At 45.3% G+C, this 23,990-nt stretch overlaps 1 protein-coding gene across 1 annotated transcript in view; it reads left to right on the top strand.

The window, feature by feature from the left end:
* Positions 1–14,075, top strand: part of LOC137570393 (cytosolic phospholipase A2 gamma-like) — a 130,507-nt gene extending 116,432 nt beyond the window's left edge. The window contains exons 15-17 of the mRNA XM_068279075.1: positions 2,266–2,417; positions 8,386–8,560; positions 13,500–14,075. Coding sequence (XP_068135176.1) covers positions 2,266–2,417; positions 8,386–8,560; positions 13,500–13,702 — 530 coding nt within the window. The 3' untranslated portion in view covers positions 13,703–14,075. The remainder of the gene's footprint in view (positions 1–2,265; positions 2,418–8,385; positions 8,561–13,499) is intronic.
* Positions 14,076–23,990: the final 9,915 nt, after the last annotated feature.

The following is a 23,990-nucleotide window of genomic DNA, read 5'->3' as shown; positions in this document are numbered from 1 at the left end:
CAAAGCGCTCAAGAGCTGCAGCCACTGGGACACACTCAGGAGGCCACCCTGCAGTGTTAGAGAGTAGCTTCTACTAGCCAATGGAGCACCCTGTGCAGTACTTGGGAGACCTCATACTGTGCAGAATGCTCCCAGCAACATGCACAGCCAGGGCCATACAGACTCAGTATATATCAACCAGTTGGTGTAAACCGAAAATTAGCCGGCCCAGGCCAGGTGACCGGAGGATAGTTCCAGGATGGCACAGGCTGTAAGCAAGAGGCTGGTAGAAGCCCCTAGTAAGTATCTATCGAAACCCAATCAAACATGTTGGAAATTTAATCGATCGAGCAGGAAATCGCAACGTGTACCCAGCATAAGGTTCTTGCTGATCATTATTCCAAGGTATTGTTTGTAGTGTGCCAGCTTAGATTATCTGCCTAGTTGTGGGGAGCAAACAAGAATCCAGGAACACTTTCAAAAGAGAAGCTAGTCACATCTTCACCTATAGACTTGGGACTAATGATGTAGCGATCATCAATTTTAATTTTTTTTTTTTTTTTCCCTTATAGGGACAGTTTGTTGCCACAAGTGATGGAAAAGTTGTTTCAAGGGGCCTAATGCCTGGACCATGGTATGCCGGAGGGGTATCCATGGCAAAAGTACCACCAGAAATTATAGTTGGCACAGTCATGTATTTTAATCTCCCTAAAGGGCAGACATCACATTTCAAAATTTGTGGAGTTAAATACTTTAAAACATCCGACATGCATACAGTGATAAGGTAGTGTAAGTCCAGTTCACACTGATGAAACGTTGCAACAGCAATCTTTGCATAGTGACCACTGTGCGCACGTTTCCAGGAGCACAGGCAGACCTTATTGTCAGGCTAAGGTAGTTCAATGACAGCTAAGTGACCAAAAAACACTGATTCTGCTCTGAGGCCTTATACAGGGGGCAGTAGTGGATACTAGATGCCAGTAGTGGTTGTGAAGGATTTGTTTATGGTCAGTGCACAAAGACAAGCAGACCTGTTTCAACAGCTAATGGCTGCACTGGACACAGAATTGCAATAGAACAATAGCAAGAAAAAGACAGCCCTTAGAAGCATGAACTACTGTAGCACCCAGCACTGACTGCACCTGTCTGCAACAGCTAAAGTGCACTGTGTGGACATGCTGAGCAATATCTCAATATCAAAATACAGCCTTCAGAAGGGCTCTGGGGGTTATGTTGATGCTGAATTGGTACTGTAGCAGCAAACTCCATTAGGGACACCGAACAAAGGCCTAACACTATTCCTGTCAGCGGCACTCTCCCTGATGTGCCTTGCACAGAAGCATACAGACCGCAAAATGGCTGCTGTGCTGGCTGATGGGTGTGGGAGGGATAGCTGGCTGCCATCTCTCTCTGGGGTGAGGATTTTTTTTTGGGGCTCAATTAGGTATAGGGGAGAATTAAACTTGCCATATGTTCACATCAAATGTGTTAATGTCTGTTTGCCAACTATATGCTGGGCCATCTCTACTTAAGCTTCCTAAATTTCCCTATTTACATAAATCTTTAAAGGGACACCAAGCAGAGCAGAAACTATGGAAAGATGCATATCATTTTAAAGCTTTCTCCTCTTTCCAATGATATATAAACCGCCACCCTACGCCTTTTAGTTTTCACTATTTTCGCAATTGAAATTGCCGTGATTTTGATCGCAAAAATAAAGAACTAAAAGGCGTAGGGCGGGGGTTTAGGTGTCGCCAGAGAGTAAGAGCTTTAAAATGATATCCATCTTTGCATAGTTACATTGTATTACACAGGGCGACTTTTTTTTCTCAGTCAGCAGCTCCATTCAGCAGAAAGTCGTCCTGCGTAATACAATGTAACTATGGAAAGTTGGATATCATTTTAAAGCTTTCTCCTTTCTGGCGACACCTAAACCGCCACCCTACACCTTTTAGTTGTCTCTATTTTCACGATCGAAGCCGCGGCAATTTCAATCACGAAAATAGTGAAAACTAAAAGGCGTAGGGCGGTGGTTTATATATCATTGGAAAGAGGAGAAAGGGCTTTAAAATATGCATCTTTCCATAGTTTCTGCACTGCTCGGTGTCCCTGTAACGAAACGTCCTAATTACATGCTTGACCTTATGCAGCCAGATATGTTCACATGTGTAAGGCTGTTGTCTGGCATGGGTGAGGTCCCATCTTGTTTAGCTTTCATTCAAAGCAGAACTTTAAACTGATTAAAAGTATGAGGCTTACATAAATGTATATTGTTATATATTCTAGAAGACCTCTGCCCCAAACTCATCAATGAACAGGAGATGTGTTTAGTGGATGCCGGCTTATTTATCAATACTCCTTACCCATTAATGCTGCGTCCTCATCGCAAAGTAGATCTCATCCTCTCATTTGACTTCAGTTCTGGAGATCCATTCCTGGTAAGCATGCATTTTTTTTTTTCTATATTAAAAACAGGTACTAGTAACTTATTAGAGATAAGGGCTTAAAGTGTACCAGAGTTGAGCCTATGTGTTATGCATACCTGGGGCTTCCTCTGCCCCATCTGCACTGATCGCTCCCAAGCTGCCGTCCTCTGCTTTCTCCTGAGCCAGAACCTGGTTCCAGAACTTCCTCCAGTCTTAGCTAGTCTGACGCAAGGGAAGTGCGTTCTTTACAGATTACTGCTGGAAAAGATATGTAGAGGGCACTCTTCTCTTGTGCAGACGGGCGGAAGTTACGGGACCCAGTACCAGTGCAGGAGAAGGCTGAGGACTGCTGTGGGAGATCCATACAGATGGGGCTAGAGGAAGCCCCATGTATGTATAATGCTATAAGTTCACAGCTTGCTTTTTGAGCCATTAAGATGGCTTAATTTCCAACATGTTCTTTTTCCCACACCATCCTTTTGCCGCTCTATTCTGGATTTAAGTGAATGGAAAAATAAGAAAATGAGCAGAAGATAAGCGATTTAACTGCAGTGCAGAATCTGGCTGTTAGTTCTCCCTAATCTCACTCAAAGCCCTCCTTGGTGGTACCTAACCCTAGGGTGCCCTTTTGTAGCAAACTCAAATTCTGGTGCCCTTTTTCACCATCTTGTATCTGAGATTTGCAAAATAACATTGTGGTTAAAAAGCCATTTTTCCTTTTCAGCTGGTATAGTATGAAAATGATGAATGTAGTAGGTATTAAACACTCATGCCGCTGTTAGAGCTTCTTAACTGCTCCAGGATATTTTAATGCATTGCTTCCACCACTGCTGTGCACATGCACCTTCCCCAATGCTGTTTTCCACTGGGACATGGCAATCGTAATGCCTGGAATGAACATGACACCGATCAGGGGCCATGTCTATTCAAAAAACAGGAAGTTAACCCCCTTGCCGGTCCAATTCCCGCAGCAAGGGGGCAGCACAGAACTTAACTTTTTTTTTTTTTTTTTTTTTTCCATGTAGCGAGCCCAGGGCTCGCTACATGATAGCTGCTGAGCAGCAGCATCCCCCCGCCCACTCCGATCGCCTCCGGCGATCAGAGTAAGCAGGAAATCCCGTTCAGAACGGGATTTCCTGCTGGGCTACCCTGGTCGCCATGGTGATGGGGTGGGATGACGTCACAGACGTCGGAGGGAATCCCGATCCACCCCTCAGCGCTGCCTGGCACTGATTGGCCAGGCTGCGCAAGGGGTCTGGAGGGGGGGGTGGCGCAGCAGGTAGCAGCGATTGTAGTATGCATGCAGCTAGCAAAGTGCTAGCTGCGTGCAATCAATTATTCAAATCGGCCCAGCGGGGCCTGATAAATCCTCCTGCGCAGGTTACCCCGAGCTAAGCTCGGAATAACCGGCAAGGTTAAAGCTAGTAAAATGTAAAGCACTTCCTGTAAAACTAACGCATACAAATTACACTTACACATAAAATTAGAAATTAAATTCATCCTTAATTTCCAAAGACCCCAAACAGTTTTTTTTAAATGGCTAAATGCCTTAATCTGTATTTTGAGGGTATATTTTACTATATAGGGGCTTGTAATTATGGACTGAAAGTACACCTATATTTACAAATAGTCACCATACATTAAGATAAGGACATAAATTAAGTGGTTTAAATGTGGTTTTTAGCCAGTGTCATTTTAAAACTATAGTGGCCGAAAACATCCCCCCCCCCCCCATTAAAGCAGAATATAACCCTGCATTTCAACTTTGCTCTAAAACATTATTTACAGTATATTATATGCAACCAGCATTTTTTTTTACTAGACCAGCATTGGAAGGGTTACACAGGGCTTTAAAGTTCCTGGAGATTTCTGCAGACGCATCCGCATCCGAAGCTGAAATAGATAAATGTATCAAGTGTTGAATGTGACTCATCTCTCTCTCACTGAGAAGGAGCTTGGAGGACAGCCAAAGTGTGTAACATTTATCAATAGATACATTCAACTAAATAGAATGTATCTATCTGAACTTCTGCATATCTCTCCACGGACCTTTAAACCTGTTTAACCCTTCCAATGCTGGTCTAGTAAAAAAAAATGCTTTTTGCATATAATATGCTGTAAATAATATTTTAGAGCAAAGTTGAAATGCAGGGTTATATTCCGCTTTAAAATGCATTTAGAATAAAATGATTCTTATGGTGTACACACTTGAAGGATACATGAAAGATATCAGACCAATTTTACCACCTTCCATGTAGTAGGAGAGCCATACGCTAGTCTTTTATTTTATTTATTTATTTATTTTTTGAGCTGAACTCCCCATCAGGTAAATCTTTGGAAGATGCTGCTTACAAAGACGCTGTACACATTCAACAGATCAGTGTCTGCAAAAGATCTGTTCTTGCAAAAGATCCATCCCTGCAAAATGCATTCATAGTCTATATCTGCAGATCCTTATACACACCTTGTTTAACAGAAAATCATCTGCAGATCTGAAAATCCATCCTGGTGGATCTGATCTGCAGATGAATGTCTGTTAAAAGTGTGTATGAGGATCTGCAGATATCATAGACTATGAATGCATTTTGCAAGGACTGATCTGCAGGAACAGATCTTTTGCAGATACTGATCTGTTGAATGTGTACAGCATCTGTGTGCAGCATCTTGCAAACTTTACCTGATCAGGAGTTCAGCTCCATAGAATAGACTGTGTAGAGTATGGCTTTATGGCTCTCCTACTACATGGAAGGTGGTAAAATTGGTCTGATATCTTATCTTTCAAGTGTGTACACACCAGTAGTAAACTGCACTATGCACAGAAAGCCTAATTGGTGGCAAACCAGGTATAGATCATTTTGTAGTGATTAGTAAAGTTAGTGGCAAAAGGGAGCACTAAGTGAAGATTGCTCTTGTCAGGGTAAACTGCTTTGGGGTGAAATGGTTGAGGTACACTGACCACAAGGGGACAAGTGAACAGCCATTGGCTGCTCTTGTGTCCCTTTGCATGGTCCATGTAATTGGCTGTTCGCATGTTTCGAACAGCCAATCCCCCCCCCCCATGAGACAAGTGTAATGGTCACTGACCACATAGGGGCATACAAGAACCAGTGTACTTAAGGCAATGTGGACAGCACTGATGCTTTGCAGTGCTTAAGTTCTAGGTTTGAATTTGAACTAGAACCAGGGCTGGATTTACCATAAGGCACAGTAGGCTCATGCCTACAGGCACCTTGTGTAGGAGGTGGCTCCCCTCACCAAATTCTCCCTACCTATCGGAGGGGTACTGTCACGGAACAGCCGTGAGAAACGAGAACGCAATCGGTTTATTGCGCCGATTGCCCGTGAGTGTAGTCAGGCCAGCGATTTAGAGACTGACATTCCTGGTTTTTTAAATAGGCAGTTTTTTTCCCCTGTTAGCAGCTGGCAGGAAGACTGGCCCTGTGACTGCTGATTAAGCCACAGGTGTAAACTCAGTTTGTCTAAGCTGATCTCACATTCAGATGTTAATTGAAGGAGCCAACAGGGCCTTTCATAGAGGGAGATCCCAAGAAGCCGACACTGCTGGACTCCAGTCAGCCTGGCTCCAGCCTTAGCAGGAAGAAATGAATGTACTATATAATCTTTTGCCCATTTACAGAATACAATAGGGTGGTTATGAGAGGCGATATCATTGGATCCGTAGGGTCATGCTGGATCTCTTGATACCAGTCGAGAGGGGCCCGGGGCCCCTACAACCCAGGTATGAATCTACCCAGGACCCTGATCTGCTGCACTAGCCATGTCGGATATCATATTAATCTGTTTTTTCCACCAAGTATGAAGCTGTTAACCCCCCCCCCCCCCTAAATATAACGTGTATGGTTCAGGAGTTGCAGCACTTCATAAGTTTAGCCCTAAAATCTCTCAGAGGGAATGGACTGGCATTGGTTGGTGACTTAGAGGGGACGGCATTGCCACACCCCCAAACCAGCTTCATCAAAAGCACCTGGCCAGCAGGCGGGCTGCGAGTCCTCCCATTCCATCCAGATGAGAACATCCTGCTGCCAGCCAGAGGACATAGGGCTGGTGGCCATTTTGCTGACCCATCTGAAACAAAGGACACATGTGCTAGCGGCCATCTTGATTGGCATCTTCTGTAACCTGGAACATAGAATTCTGCTGAACTTTGATTGAAACCAAGAACTTTAAGAACTTGAAACCGTTTTGCTTGGACTTGATGATTTTCCCACAAAAGGACATATTTCCACAAATCATAAGTATATTCTCCCTTTTTATTTCATACTGGCTATTACTGTCTTAATAATTGTGATTTTAATAATTGTCTGTATATATTTTATATTGCTGTGAATAAATGACTTTATCCAAGTCATTCACTGTCCGCTACCCTGCTTATCAGCACACACAGAACTGATCCCGGGTCTCTGAAGATACGCTACTGTTTGTTTGTTGTTGGCTAGACAGAATAGCGTGTGTTTAACCGTTTTATTCGCAGGATTAGTCAGTCAGTAAATCGGGTCCACTGGCCCATACCAGTGGTGGTGGCAGATACCGTGGAATTGTGTGTACGTTGTAATTACCCGTATCTCACAGGCTCCCTTCTGGTTTGTCTGCGGCTAATTCTTAACGGTTCCTGCGCATTGACTGCGACCAGAGTTCGCACGATCTGTGCGCTGGCACCGTTTAGAAGGCTAAGTGCGGTCAGACCACTAGGGCTCTTGTGACAGGTACATACTAGTGTGGGAGCACATATTGCTTCCAATATTGGGGGTAAATTACTACAATTGGGGTCTTCCAATATGGGGAAGATTTGGCTACCTAGTCTGGGGAGGGAAGCCTACCTAATATGGGCTGGTGCTTGTGTGGGGCAGAGTTTAAGGCACCAGAACTCCTGAGCCCACAGGCTCCTAAAATCTGGCTGACACAGGGGTCGGCAACCCGCGGCTCCGGAGCCGCAAGTGGCTTTTACACCTTTGCCGCGGCTCCTAGGCCGCGGCTCAGTCGCGGCTCCGGTGCTGCAGGGCTGCCCATTCTGACACTACACCGGTAGTGAGTGTCAGTGGCTGCGGCGCGCTTGTTACATGTGCGCGTGTGACGTGTGCTGCCAGCTGGCCGGCAGCCTATCAGAGAGGCCGCCGGACCAGTGCAGGGCTTCGGGCGGCCATTTTCCCATAGCCCTGCAGTGTAGTGCAGGCAGGACGTGACGTCAGGAAGGAAGAGGAGCCGAGGGAGTTGCGCGCCACAAGGAGGTCGGGACAGGAGATCGTGACAGTTCTTCTGACTAGGTGAGTAAATGGGTTTTTCTTTTCAGATCTGCTGAAGGATTTGTGCATATTGGGGTCATTTCTGCTGTAGGATTGTGCATATTGGGGACATATCTGCATATTGGTCATATCTGCTAACGATTTGTGCATATTGGGGTCATATCTGCATATTGGGGTCATATCTGCTAACTATTTGTGCATATTGGGGACATATCTGCTAACAATTTGTGCATATTAGGGTCATATCTGTTTTATAATGGTTTTTGCGGCTCCCAGTTTTTTTTCTCTTTTCGGAAACTGGTCCAAGTGGCTCTTTAATTAAAGGTTGCAGACCCCTGGGCTGACAGAACACAAGTTACATGGAGACTGTATGCTCTTCCTGTATTTGCATGGATTCCTCCTGACAACCTAATTTCAAGCCACATCCAAAAACCTGACAGGTTAACTAGATCCCTCCAAAAATGTGTTAAGGACACTAGAGTAGGCCTATGGATTTAAATTAGGAGTTAATCTGAGGGATTTTTTTTTTCAGACATGCATCTTGCAAGATGCATGCTGGTACCTGCTGTGATGTGAGTGCAAGGCAACTGACTTGTCTTTGTATATCAGGGGGGGGATTGATTATCTTATATGGGTAAGATAATATACAGTCTGCTATGAACAGGGATGCGTGGGTGGCACTGTACTAATGCTATGTAACCATTTCTCTGATAAATCAGACACTGAAGCTGGCAGCCAAATACTGCAAGGAACACCAGATTCCCTTTCCAAATGTGGATACCAAGGAAACCAGTGAGGACATCCCATCACAATGCTGCTACATATTTGAAGGGGATGACAAAGGGGCCCCTACAGTGATGCACTTTCCACTTTTCAACAACCAGACCTGTGAAGGTTAGTATACTGCTAAAGCCTGGATAATGCAAATGCCAGATGTAAGTGCATTAGACACATCAGGTCTAGAATTCTCCCACACCAGAGCCATGAGGTCCCGAGGAAGTTGGGATTGATTCTTCATAAAGGCCTCTAATCTGGCCAATCAGTGTGTGTGTGTGTGTGTGTGTGTAAAAATGACTTGTGTTCACTGAACCACTGTTTCATACTGAATAGGCATGATCAATGATGTGCAAGTGAAAAGGGTGTAGGCAGCGCTTCCAAATACAGAAGGCTGCACCTGAATTGATTAAGCTGCAGAGAAGTGCAGAGCTCCAATGGACCATATTACACAACATGCATTCAAACAGGTACAGCAATGGAGGGCGTTAGCTTCAGCAAATATGTGCACAAATCATTTCCTACTAGACTTCCCCCCCCCCCCCCCCCCGGCGGTGACGTGCCCCCTCGAGGGACCTACCACTAACCTGACATTAAAAGCATAACTTACCTGGTGCGACTTATCATACAATGGTATACACATCTCTTCAAGACAAACAAAAATGACAGCGCTCACAGGCTGCAACTGGCTTATAAACCATCAAGGGGCGTGTACAGACCCCCAGGGGCTAAATACACGCCTTGAATCCAAATCAGATGCAAAATTATGCAAATGTAAGTGCTAATTTATGTGCTAGTCCCTAATCTAAAATTTGAATGCAGATTGGATGCAGGCTACCAGTGGTAGGTCTTCCCCGAGGGGGCACGTCAACGCCGGGGGGGGGGGAAGTCTAGTAGGAAATGATTTGTGCACATATTATTTGCTGAAGCTAACGCCCTCCATTGCTGTACCTGTTTGAATGCATGTTGTGTAATATGGTCCATTGGAGCTCTGCACTTCTCTGCAGCTTAATCAATTCAGGTGCAGCCTTCTGTATTTGGAAGCGCTGCCTACACTCTCTTCTCTATGTAAATTGTTCTAAGTATACTTGTGGTAGTCTGCATTCAAATTTTAGATTAGGGACTAGCACATAAATTAGCACTTACATTTGCATAATTTTTGCATCTGATTTGGATTCAAGGCATGTATTTAGCCCCTGGGGGTCTGTACACGCCCCTTGATGGTTTATAAGCCAGTTGCAGCCTGTGAGCGCTGTCATTTTTTTTTCTGTAATGATGTGCAAGTGTTTGCATCATTTACATACATTTGCAAAACTCATATGCAGCTTGGAAATGGACTAAGTCCTACCCAGGCTTAAATTGATCAATTTTCAAGCTGCAAATGTATGCAAACTCAAATTTTGATCTAATCATCCCTAATACTGAACCACAAAATGTTAATAGTATTGAGGATATCCAGTTAGCAAACACTGGTGCACATGACAGGTGCAGGCCCCAAGCTCTGCCCCCACTTGGAACTTCCAAACCCACATGCACCACAAGGGTGGGAGCACAGGTGAGTCCAGGAGCTGCCACTGCCAGGGACTCGCCCACACTACCCCACAAATTGATTGTCAAACACAAGGAACAAATGCTCACTCCCAGGCAGCACTCTGTCATTTAACTTGCACTTAGTCTGCAATAGCTAATCAAGCAGGTGCTGTAAGTCAGCCATAGACATAAAAGTTTCGTTGCAGTCAGACTACATGATCAGCAGGGAGCACCTTGTGCAGAAACTTCCCTCTCAACGCCCCTCCCTAACTAAACTGCATGTTAAAACCTGACCTGTTGCCTATTTGTTTTTTTGTTTTAAATCCTGAGCCCAGGCTGGGCCCTTTCAAAATGTCCAGTTGCTTCAACCCCTGAGCCCCCTCCATTGCAGAGAGGCTGGCAGGTGGAATGCGACTATTGTTACATCCACTGTCTCTCTGCCCATTTCCCGACACTTACTCTATAGTTCCGGCCTGGCCCAGAAGCCGGAACACAAAGCAGCGGTGTTTATGGCTCCGCCCCTCCACTCAGCGTTGTGTGAGGCTCCACTCTCTTGTGCATAGCTCTGCCCCCTTCCTGCCTGTGTTCCCGGTCACTGAATCAGAACAGGCAGTGGGGCACACAATGCAGCATGAAGGGAGAGGAGCTGCACACCAGAAGAGTAGTCTCCTACAGGAGAGTGTGTGTGTGTGTGTGCTATGGGGCCCAGTCATTTCTAGCTACGCCCCTGAGACTAGGTGCAAGTTATTTGCACTATTAGCCGCCTTTAAAATCTGTGTCTGGGAGTGAACATTTGTTCCTCTTGTGTTTTTGATGCTGAAACCAGGTTATTTAACCTAATTGTGAGTATCAAACGCTTCCTATATATTTTACTGTATACTGGTCTAACTCCTCTCCAGTGATTTTAGGCTTAGGCTGTCAAAACATTGCTCCCCAGAGGACACTGGCAGACCAGGTGTAATTAAACCAGCTCCAAACCTCCTAACACAAATTGGCGTCAAGTGCGGTGGGTGGGATTAGCAGGGAAAAGTGTGCACAGAGCAAGGATCCATCAGTCTGCCAGCCATGATCAGAGCTGGTAGGCTGAAATATTAAGACAAACCTTTTTGTACAGGGCTGCGATCTAGCGCAGCACTGTATAGGGGTAAGCCTTGTCACTTTAAGGGGCACTACAGCGAAACTGTAAAATTGAAAAAAAGTACTTATTTGTAGGTTTGCACATATTTTAAGAGTAAAATGAGCCATACATTTTCCCCTATGTTGCAGTCACTTACAGTAGGTAGTAAATCTGGCACAAGTGACAGGTTTTGGACCAGTCCGTCTCTTTATAGGGGCTTCTCAGGGATATATTTTCAAAAGCACTTGGTGAATGGAAGTTGCTCTGCCAAACTGGTGAGCAGGGAAGCTGGACAGCATTTAAATCCTTTTTTTGGGAGTCTTTATAAATAAAAGCCTTGCTGAGAATCTCCTATGAAGAGATGGACTAGTCCAAAGCCTGTCACTTCTGTCAGATTTCTACTGCCTACTGTAAGTGTTAGCATTATAGGAGTAAAGTAATTTATGGCTCATTTTACTCTGGGGAAAATGTACTTGTTTGCACATTTTTTTAATTAGTTTTTGCTGTAGTGCCCCTTTTTACTGTCACTCACAACCTGATCCCATACATGGGCATTGTATGGGCATTGTATAGATCGCTGTCTAGGGCTAATTTAGAGTGGGGGAGGGTTAATTAAAAGATCGGGAGTTTTATTTTAAAAAAAAAAAAAAAATTCCAGCAGTCAGACCACCGAAAGAGCTTAGTGGCAAAAGGTGGTAAAATTCATTTGGGTGGCAAGTTGTATGACCGAGCAATAAATCATTAAAGCGGCAAAGTGCTGAAATTTAAAAAAAATCACCTGATCACTAGGGGTATAAACCTCTGGTCCTCAAGAGGTGAATAACAATTGCACAGTGATGCGCCTTCCCAGCAGTAAAGATGTGACCACCTGTGAAATTTTAATGTAAATCAGTGAGGAAAGTGTTTATAAATGATTTAGTTGGTTGCTTAATTTTACATTACTTGCAACTTGGCAACTTCTTTGTGGTGATAGATATCATCTGGTGCCAGGACCAGTCTTCTGCATGACCCCCATGGTTTTAAACAGCATGACAAATGATCCTCTTGCTCACCAACATTCATTAGCAAGCACTGCCACCATTAATGGCCATTTCCACTGCAAATGAGTCAACCATATAATCGCACTAGGTTTCCTGTGGGGCTTTCACATGGAGTGCAGCATGTTCTGATGCCGGTATGTAGAGCATGTCAGGACTGAACCCGGTAATGTGTGCATTTAGTGGCAGTGATTATGTTCTTGGCACTGATCACAATGCAGCATGCTTGGCGCAAAAAGGCTTTTTACCCACAAAGGGCAGCCCTGGATTTACATCACAGGAGCCTATAGGCATGGATGTCCTGGCACCCTAAACTTCACCATCCATGAACCCACAAACCTTCACTGAACTGCACCACTAGTGTGCTGGCTGTCACTCCTCACTTACCTGTCATACGAAGCTACAGGTGTCCTTAGCATTAGGTAGCAAGAGGTACCCTCGGTATTAAGTAGCTAGTGGTGCCCCAACTGAAGGGAGATCTTGTTAGTGGAATACCAAGAGCTGAGTAAGTAAACTCTCATTTATGCTCTGACTCCTAGGGAAGGAGGAAGGCACTACAGGAAGGGAAAGGGCCGACCCTCCATCAGGTGCCTGTAGGCACATGACTACAGTGCCTTATGGTAAATCCAGCCCTGGGAATGGGCAACACTCCTCCTCCCAGTGCAGTGGTTACCCTCATAGCCATGATTCGCCTCCTAAACCCCTTCCCACCCAGTATTGCAAAGCTTCTTACCAATGTAGGTATTAAACTCCCAGTACCAGTGGTGGTATGTTTAAGCACATAATGTGCATATAATTGCCTCCTCCATACAGCTCCTCACTAATCTCCAAGATATGTCCCTCCCACAACCTTTGCTCCTCCCAAGAAATTCTCCTGGCCTCTAAGCTGATCACCTCTCATGCTCTCATCCAGGACTCTACACGAGCATCATCCCTTATCTGGAACTCTCTTCCACAGCCTGTGAAGATGCCCAGGTTTGGAGCATGACGTAAACGCACTCTTAAAACACACCTTTTCAGACAAGCTTTTAACATTCTAGAGCCCTTATTTACTTATCTGTCACACTGTAATCCAAGGCAAAGGGTCACTGCCTCATCCATCCTCCACCCCCTTACCTAGTGTGTCCCCCACTACCCATTAGAGTGTAAGTTTGCAAGGGCAGGGTCATCCTCCTAATGTTTACTGTTTTGTAACAATATTTGTGCTGCTTGGAACTCTGCTGTACATTTTGTTATCTATGTTCCCCTTGTCGTCTTATTGTGCTTTGTAAAGTGCTGTGGAATATGTTGGCGCATAACAATATAAATGTCTTAATACTACTTGACCATTAGTGGCAAAGATGTAGTAGTTTAACTTTCTTTTTCCTGCTTACAGGTAAAGTAAATGAACTGAGGGATGAATATTCCACTTTCAAAATCAACTATTCAGACTCTGAAGTGACAAAGCTGCTGGAAGTGGCTAAGAAGAATGTGGAGGGGAGCTACGAGAAGATAAAGGAGTATTGTAACCGTTCAGTGGAATGGAGTAACAAGATGGGAGCAGAAACTGAAGAGGCAGCTGCTAGTGGTGTGAATTAGACAGACCCTGATAATGTGACTAACGGGCATCTCGCTTTCAGTGACTTGTGCGCTCCAGAATTGGTAAATTATCCCCAGCATAAGGGAACACCAATTATCATGAACGCCATGAGTCCCCACATAACTTTTTGACAGGTAGCACGCCATCCAGGTCCGGTTGTTGGCCCTTTGTAGTTGTGCAACTAAATATTTATGGTGTAATACACTAACTGCTTGAAGGGATTCATGGAACCTGAAATGGACTGGCATGGTCGTTGACTTGTTGCTGCACATTGTGCAGGTTGACATGACAAGTGTATCAGATCTATTGCTGAAGTTGGTTAAAAATGTTTGGTAAATCTTCCAAAACTAGTCAACATTGAGGGGCTAATGTATGCACTTTAATAGGATGTAATGGCATTCCTGCACTTCTAATAAAATATTTTTGCATATTCAGAAACTGGGAGCTTTCTTGTAAATCTTCATCTTTAGAAGTAACTTCCCTCTGACAGCCATTCAGACCAATTTGAGGCAGTGTGGTGTATAGTATGAGCATTGACTGGTGCCCCCCCCCCCCCCCCCCCCCCAATCAATCTCTGCAGCAATGCTGCAGCACATCCAGAGGTTCTTTTACAAAATGTATAAGATGCTAAGCACATGCCCTAAACTCCATTGGGTGACCATGCCAAGCGTGTTCTGAGAAACTAGTCCTGTTAAACCATTGTATGGTCTTACACACCATGCTGTAGTACAGTATTGGGTTGTAGGCAATCTTCCACAGCCTAGTTTATCTTCGAGAATCTTTAACTATTACTCTACTCTGCAGATTATACAGTTCAGAATTCTTTCCATTGACTCTCCTGAATGCACTGTTGTCCTGTGACATTATACATAATGTGGAAGCAAAGAATAAGATCCATACTAAAAATGAATGGATTTTGCAACAGAGGACTCATGACACACAACAGCTGGGTCCTAAAGGACCTCATGTTCTTTAGGACCCAGGAGGCAACAGTTAACTAACGACCGCATCACACCAATTGGTGTCAAGTCCCAGAGCTGTTTCCCAGGGAATGGCCGTGCACATGCACAATCGTTCCCTGCCAGTTCACAAAGCTCCATGATCAGCCTGCTAGCTGCTGAGCACAGCTAACAGGCTGTTAACAAAAGAAGAAAGTAATCCCCTTTGTTTACATCCATACAGTGCTGCAGTCTCCGGCAGCGCTGTAAGCGATTAGATTGGCGATCGCCGTCCTCTCATAGGCTGCCTTAGAGGCGGAGAACAGGACAGATCGTCGTCCTGTTCAATCCTGCAGGGGAGGAAGGAGAGGGAGGGGGATGATTAAGAGCCTCTGAGGCCTTAAAATGCAGCAGCGATCGGACCACTTCATCGGCTTGGCCCCTTAAGGACAAATGGGGGAGTCCGCTTGCCATGCTCGTTAGCTGGGCTGTGCAGGAGGCTGAAAATCCTGCACACCCCAGTGCAGCAAAAAAGGGCCTGGTCTTTAGGGGGATTTAAGGCCTAGGTCCTTAAGTGGTTAAAGGGACTCAGAGCTCTAAAAATAAAGGAAATTGGTACTTGGGGCTTTCTGCAGCCCACCATAAGTCAAGAAGTCCCCCGGCATGGTCCTGGCTCCTCTCCTGATCCCTCCGCCACTTACTGCACCGCCGGGCTCCCACTTCCTGAACCGGGACGCTCTTCAAGTCAGCCGCTGCGCGTCATGGCGGCTGGTGTGACAGTACTGCGCATGCACGATTTAACTACGCATGGGCAGTACTGTCACGCTGGCTGCCGTGATGACACACAGTGGCTGACATCACTAAGAGCATCCCCAGTTCAGTAAGTGGAAGCCTGACACCCGGCCCAGGTGTCAGCGGTGTGGTATGCGGAGGGACTGGGAGAGGAGCCAGGACCACAACGGGGGACCTTCCAACCTATGGTTGGCTGCAGTAAGCCCCAGGTAAGTACAATTTTTGTTTGTTCTTTTTTTTTTTTTTTTTTTTTTTAAGAGGTCAGGGTCCCTTTAAAGGACTCCAGTAACTGGAGTGTAGCATAGTAATGCAACTGAAGGATAGGTGGCTATTAGTGGTGTGCACTACACACATGTAGATGTAATTTACATGTATATTTTGAAATTTTAAACTATTTTCTCAAAGGAAATATACATGTAAATGTGGTATTAACTGACATTTACTACATTTCAATGTGTACTTTTCCTTTGAAACTTTAAAATCAATTTTCTCAAACTAGTCTGAAAAAAAATTCCCTTGTTCCCACTGCTCTACTTTACATGCTAATAACACCAAATTTGCAGGATATTCAGTAGAACCGTGGGAACAAGGGGAATTTGAGAACTTTTTTTCAGACAAACTGATCTTAAAATTTCAGTCTGTATAGTTTGACAAACTTTAAAATCAAACTATACAGACCAGGGGTGTAACAATAGCCCCTGCAAGGGAGCCCTTAAGAGAAGCCTAAGGGGGGGGGGGCTGGCTCTGGGGCCCTCCAGGGCCATGTTTAGGTGCAGGAGGTGACAGCACAACAGTGACTTGTGTAGGTGCTATGCACAGCTGTAGCCACTTGGATTAGAGGTGTCACTAGGGGAGCTCTAGACTAAAGTGCACTGAAGGCTCTGCAGAGGGGGGGGGGGGGGGGGGGGGGGGGGGTTCGGGTGGAGAAGCACGCTGTGGATGATGGCTGGAACTGCCAGAGTGAAGACTTGGCAATTGGGACTGATCCTCTCCCTCAGACTCTGTAGGATGGGGAGTATAGTCTTTTTGACTTGAAAGGTATGTAGATTAGATCTGCACAGGAGGGGAGCTGTATATGGAGCACAGACTCTGCAGGCAGCGTCTGTTCAGATGCACAATGAGGCATGTGTAGTGACAGGCTGCCCTGCAATGTGAGCCTCACTGTCTGTTATTGCTGTGACCCCCTGTCTGTTGCTGTGACACCCTGTCATTTCTGTCTTTTGGCTGCACTCTGACTTCCACAGGGGATTTCACACTCTGTAAAGTGCTGCAGAAGACGTTAGTGTCAGGAACCCGGCCCTGCGGCACACCGGCATGATTCGGTTCCCGACTGCATGTTTGACTAAATCGAGAGGGGAGCAGCCCTATTCAGCCTACAAGGCTGTCACCCCCCCCCCCCCCCCCCTCAAAACACTTCTCACTGCCACCACTAGCTGCTGCTAGACACTTCGATTCCCACTCTGCTGTTGAGTGATCTGCACGCAGTCAGCGTTTTCGTATTTGGGTGGGCCAGCCAAGGTTTTGCAAGGGGCCCCGTGATTTCTAGTTACGCCCTGAAATAATAAAATCCGTGTTTAGTCAGGTTTGTTTTTTCTCAAATTCCCCTTGTTCCCACGGTTCTACTTAAAATATCCTGCAAATTTGGTGTTACTAGCATGTAAAGTGGGAACAAGGGTAATTTTTGTCTGTATAGTTTGAGAACCTTTTATTTTAAAGTTTCAATGGAAAAATGAATTTAAATGCGGTAAATCGGGGGTCCTCAACAGTTTCAGCCCGGGGACCACTTTCTGACCCAATTTTCTATGGGAACTACTTTCTTGCCTCTTGCTCACTACACTGACATGAGGGGATTTGCTCACTACACTGACATGAGGGGAATCTCGATTAAGCAGCCACCGGCTAAAGTAATAGCGGGGGGGGGGGGGGGGGGTGTAAAGAGGACTGTCCTGCGGCCCAACTGCGAACGTCCTGTGGACCACAGGTTGGGGACCCCTGCAGTAAATGACAGTTAATATACAAGTTTCAAAGGAAATAAGTATACATGTAACTGCGGTATATTTGTCTAAATGTGTACTTTTTTTTTTTTTTTTTCCTTTGCAGAAACTTTTTTTTTTCTCAATTTTAAATGCGGTAAATGAAAATATACTGCATTTACATGTATACTTATGTCCTTTTGAAACTTTAAAAATCTATTTTCTCAAAGTATACATGTAAATGCAGTATGTTAACTGTCATTTACCACATTTTAAATGTGTACTTTTTTCCTAAAGTTTCAAACTATACAGTCTTTGAAAAAAAATCTCCCCTTGTTCCCACTGTTCTACTTAAAATATCCTGCAAATTTGGTGTTTCTAGCATGTAAAGGGACTTTGCTTTTTTAAGTCGGCGGGTTTTGGCAGTTTTTAATTACAAATACTCTTTTCATTAACTTAAAAAACAATTTTTCTCAAATGAAGTTCTCTTTGAATTTTTGTACACTGTAGCCACTGATCACCTTTATAATCCATGCAATATTTGTGATTGTAGCATGTATGGGAGCTTTGTTATTAGCGTTGAAGTCAAATCCGTTATCATGGATTCTACATGTAATCACGGCTAAAATCCAGGACTAATTTGGAACTCCAATTCAAATCTAGATCACAGCCGATCTGGATTTCTATTCTATGGCTGGATTAACTCAAATTTTTGATCGGGGGTATCAGAGCATCACTGGTGAGAGCCTGAGAGGAAGGAGACATTGTTAAGGTTGGCTTTAAGTTCTTGCAACAGAGGACTTGTTGGTTCACTATGATCAATGCCTCTTTTTTTTATGGTGACATTACCTTGCACATCAGTTGTCCTTTAATTGATATAGTGGAAAAGGAACCTAAGGCTTCCAGTTCTGACTAAATCTAGTTGGGAACTAGTCACATGCTATGCTGGCATAGGACTAATGGTATCTTTTACAATAACGTTTAACTCTTCTTAACCAAAAAAACCTTTCTGTTGCCTTAAAATCACATGATAAATTATTTCAACTGAAATGAGGAATCAGGTACTTGGTCCCTTGATTAGACCTATAGTAAGGGGTATATCTCACTCTAACCAGAATGCCATCATACATCCCCACCAAAACACAAACCTCACTTTCCTTGCACCACAATTGTCCTTTCAGTTATAACTGACAGTAACTGGTATAAACAAAAATAAAGGTGGCCACACAGCATACAATTAAAAGATCCAATTTTACACCAATTTGATGATTGATCTGAAAAATTGAAAGCTCTTGTGTTCAACAGAAATTTGACATGACAGCCAATCAGCTAGCACTACCTTCCTTCTCTTTAAAACTGCAGCTGTTTAGTCTGCCTGTAGCAGCTGTGAAGTAGACTAGGAACAGAGCTCTACTGCTATTAGGGGAAGCGTTAGTTAGGCCTCTGTTCTGTCTGAGTTTCTTGCTATTAGTACAGCATCCTGAGCACCCAAAGAGTCTGGCAGTCAGACACACAGAACTGCAATATTTCAATAGCATGAAAAACCCTATGCACTAGCCCTCAAACAGTGCATGGGCTGAAGTAAATGCTAGAGCAGTCACTCGCAGCGCTCACAGCCTGGTCCGCCGGTGCTCAGTCCTTCAGTGGGTCACCGCTTCCACTATAACAGAATCCAATGCAAGTAGGAGGCACTCATAAGGCATGTAAATGTAGTTTATTCCACAGGTAGCTAACACATGTTTTGGGGTTTCCCCCTTTCTCAAGTGTACAAGCAACCACAACAGTACTAACACTTATGAAGCCTAGTGCACCACACCCTCAATAGAGCCCCACCCATTTGGTCAGCTGACCAGTGATCGTGAGGTACAACATTAACCCCTCAGGGAATCATCTTACTGGGCACTACATACAAATATGTCTACCCAATAACAGTAAACACCTAAGAAACATAAGCGTCAGCAACATTTGCATTCAATTTCCCATATATAATGTATAAGCAATAGAAAATGCATGGACAATAATAAATGTATAGCAATCGATCAACAAACTGATCACTCTAACTCAAACAGGGACTCACTGCCCAGGCATACAGAGGTTCCCTCTCCACCACTGCAAAGGTTGCTGACGCTCATGTTTGGTGTTTACTGTCATTGGGTAGACATCTTTGTATGTAGTGCCCAGTAAGATGATTCCTGAGGGGTTAATGTTGTACCTCACGATCACTGGTCAGCTGACCAAATGGGTGGGGTTCTATTGAGGGTGTGGTGCACTAGGCTTCATAAGTGTTTGTAGAAAGGGGGAAACCCCGAAATATGTTTTGTTAGCTACCTGTGGAATAAACAATGTTTTTGTTCTCTAAAGATTTTGAAATTTTCTCTGTCCATTGCACACATTAGCGGTTGGAGACCGGTCTGCTGGTGGTCATGGTAGTGCACTGACTACATAACCCAATAATCCTTCACCACTACTACTGGCATAATCTAGTATCAGACCACTACTGCTCCCTGCATTGGGCCTACAGTGTTAGGCCTAGTGCACACCAAAGCGGTTCGGCTGCGTTTTGCGATCCGCTTGCGGATGTGGAAACGTTAGGGTAATGTATTTCAATGGGCTGGTGCACACCAGAGCGGGAGGCGTTTTGCAGAAACGCATACTCCCGGGCTGCTGCTGATTTTGGATTGCGGAGGCGTTTCTGCCTCCAATGTAAATTATAGGAAAAACGCAAAGCGCTCTGAAAAAATGGCAGTTCAGAGTAGGTTTGCAGGCGTTTTTGTTACAGAAGCTGTTCAGTAACAGCTTTACTGTAACAATATATGAAATCTACTACACCAAAAACGCTTCACAAAACCGCAAAATGCTAGGTGAAACGCTACAGAAAAAGCGTTTCAAAATCTGCTAGCATTTTGCGGATCTGCTAGCGGTTTTTGGTGTGCACCAGGCCTAAGTGATTGTTGCAGATAGTGTTATATAAATCAGTCACCTGACCTGTGTGAAGTGACTAGTTCCCCATTACTAGCAGGGTATTTTATGTATTTATTTTTTTTAGGGGGGGGGGGGAATTTTAATATTGTGAAATAAAACAGGCAGAGGTAGGTCACACCATAGGGGTTGATGTGATTTCCTGTGGCCCAAGAATAAAGCCCAGTATTCAGGGGGCTCATACTCCGAACTCACAATATGCTGATGACTTGTTTTGACTGGCTTACGAAGCACACCTTGCCGCACCACCCTCCTTCTCTGTTTCAGGCACCCCACAACTTCCCTTCCCCCCCCCCCAACACTAGCACCACAGCTGCTTCACTTCATGTGTCAGTTACACATCAGTTTGTGGAAATGAGTGAGGCGCAAGCATTATTGCTAAAGTATGGAGATGAGGATGTTGCACCTGATTTGTCTCAGTAAGGCAACATTACACAGATGGACGTAAGGTGTGGTGATGTACTTGTTGCTTCTGCTTTTTGTGATACAAGTGAAGCAGCTGATGGTGAAGCTGTGTCCTGCAAGAAGAGATCAGTTCAAATGGGGAGAAGGAGACGAGTTGGAAGCAGTGGGAGTTTGCAAGTGGCAACCAGCTGGTGACACCGGCAAACAGCATGTATTGGCACCTGGGATTCAGCCAGACAACACACCCACCAACTTCTGCTGCTACAACCACCAGAATGCTTCATCACAAGGCTCAGCAGTGTGGCAATTTGTTTTTTTTTTGCACCTCTAACAGCAATGCCATTTGCAACTTGTGCCATAAGAAACTGTTGTGGGAAGTCCAACACCCACCTCAATACAGCTGCTTTGCAAAGGCACATGATCTCTCATCAATAATTACAATGAGAGCAACACATGATGAGCAGCACACAGTCAAAGCCACCCTCCTGGCCCAGCTTCTTTAGTGACACCAACCTCTGCTGTCTTAGTCCCTTCTCAACCACCCTCAGATCCGCCTTTCGCCATGACCAGTTCTTTCTCATCTACCAACGTCAAGTTTCGCTAAAGGACATTTTTGAGCGTAAGAAGCAGATGTCTCCGAGTCACCCCCTTGCCCGGCGTCTGACAGCTGGCTTGTCGGAAATCTTAGCCCGCCAGCTGTTACCATACAAGCTGATGGACTCTGAGGCAGGCTCTGTAGAGCTGGGGATTTTTTTTGCCACGTTACTGGGCGCTCATGCGTCCGTTTGAGGAAGTGACAAACCTGGTCAGTCGCACCGAAGGCACTATCAGCGCGTACGAGAGAGAACGGCGCCGGAGACTTGGGCGCAGGACACAGCCAGTATATGGCTGATCCTGCTGCCGCACAAGTCCGGGCCGTGTTAATTACTATTCCCCCTCCAGGCCGACATGGATAGTGGGGGAATGAAATAATTCGGCTTCCAGCAATCGCTGGAATCCGAATTATTGTTTTAAAAGCAACTTCAGGTCCGTCTTCTGACGGCGCTGAAGTTACTCCCTGTGCCTGCGATAGCCGTAGTTCCTATTACGGCCTATGGTGGCGCCGGCTGCGCCCAAGTCTCCTGCGCTGCTGCGCCCAAGTCTCCAGCGCTGGATTTACCGTGTTCGCTATCAGCGACCTCATACCTTACGCTATCTTCCTGGACTGTGCCAGCTAAGAGTGCTGGATCAGGCCTTAGATCAGCGTGACAAGGAAGCGTTGTGGTCACTATTGACACTAGAAGAAGCCTTGTTGTCACCTGCTGTACCTGTGGCAACGCAGAGGAGTCTGAAGTCGGAGGAAGGTGGCTTTGTGGAGGTGGAAGACTAACTGGAGCAGGCATCCCAGGGGCTTGGTGTCACCTTTCCGGGACCCTTGGTATTGTATGTAACTGGGGGAGGAGGAGGAGACCTTGGATGACATCGGTGAGGATGAGGAACGGGAGCTGGCCAACTCAGCATCCAACCTTGTCCAAATGGGGTCTTTAACCTTCCTGGCGGTAAGCCCGAGCTGAGCTCGGGCTATGCCGCACAGTAGGATTTCTCAGGCCCTGCTGGGCCGATTGGCATAATTTTTTTTTTTTTGTACAAGCAGCTAGCACTTTTTCAGAACGGGATCTCCGGACGGGCTTGATCACCGGAGGCGATTGAAGAGGGTGGGAGGATGCCGATGCACAGCTGTCATGTAGCTAGTGCTAGGCTAGCTACATGATAAAAAAAATTAATAGTGCTGCGCTGCCCCCTGGCGGTTTTAATTAACCGCCAGGAGGGTTAAAGTGAACCATAGACAAAGCACCCTCATGTACGGTATTTTACCATATACATCAGTGGGAACATGACAGTAAAAACTTACCTTGCTCTCTGTTTCATCCTTCTCTGCTAAATCTGCCTATCAGTCCTGATAAGAAGTTTTTTAAAGGAAGAAACTGTGCCTGCCACAGTTATTATAGCGTAAACAGTCATTCTTTTGAATGAGTATTTGCTACTACAAATCCTTGTATACTAATCCACGTTGTTGTGACAGCGCTCCTCTTGAGTTCTGAAAACTAAAACAAAGAGCCGCACATAGTGCATTACTGTAGTCTCAAGTTACACATTACATACACGCCACCCAAAACGTGCAGAAGTGATATCAGTGTGTCCCACTCTCAGTGATAATCCCCTCCAACCTAGCAGCTCACCAGATGGACACCACCTCAAAGTCCAGGTGGGTCTAGCGTATAGCCTTGGAGCGGCCAACTTTGAATCACAGCCTTCACACTTGCTTTTTCAAACAGCCGAGTATATCCAAATTTATTGCACAATTCCACATGTAAAAAAATATATAAAAACAAACATAGCGTGATACAGTCTTAAGTAGTCACAAAGGCCTGCGCAATCCAGCGCACTCACGTAAGTAGATGAATAAAGGGCATCTCGGGCATCACAGCCCACCAGTATCGTTCACCCTCTAGCGGCACCGGCGTCCCGATTTTCGGCTTTCCGTTCCTCTGTGTGCGCGTATTACCCACTACCCAGTGACGTCAGCGCTCCTGGCTCCGCCCTACGCGTTTGGTCCAATGGACTCATCAGGGGCTGACGTCTCATAGTATGGGCTCCTCCCCGCGTGGGCGCAAAAAAACGACGCTTCCAATCTCCATAGCGTGCGCTCCTCTCCGCCCACGTCATCGACATCGGTCTGGAACGCACCCAAGTGGGCTTCCCCATAGTGGCGCTCTCTGCTTACAGATAGTGATACTGAGCGCCATCTACTGATGAAATTACTAAATACTCATTTTTATTTTTCATGGACCTACTAAGATTGCTAATAAATGTGAATAAAACATTTTTTATTCACATTTATTAGCAATCTTAGTAGGTCCATGAAAAATAAAAACGAGTGGAGCGCACGCTATGGAGATTGGAAGCGTCGTTTTTTTGCGCCCGCACAGAGAGGAGCCCATACTATGAGACGTCGGCGCCCTTGTGACGTCAGCTAATGGCTCCGCCCTACACGCTTCGTCCAATGGACTCATCAGGGGCTGACGTCACAAGGGCACTGACGTCTCTTATAGTATGGGCTCCTCTCCGCGCGAGCGCAAAAAAAGACGCTTCCAATCTCCATAGCATGCGCTCCACTCGTTTTTATTTTTCATGGACCTACTAAGATTGCTAATAAATGT

This window comes from Hyperolius riggenbachi, chromosome 4 (assembly GCF_040937935.1).
Source record: "Hyperolius riggenbachi isolate aHypRig1 chromosome 4, aHypRig1.pri, whole genome shotgun sequence".
Lineage (NCBI taxonomy): Eukaryota > Metazoa > Chordata > Amphibia > Anura > Hyperoliidae > Hyperolius > Hyperolius riggenbachi.
This window is presented reverse-complemented; position numbering and strand designations above follow the sequence as displayed.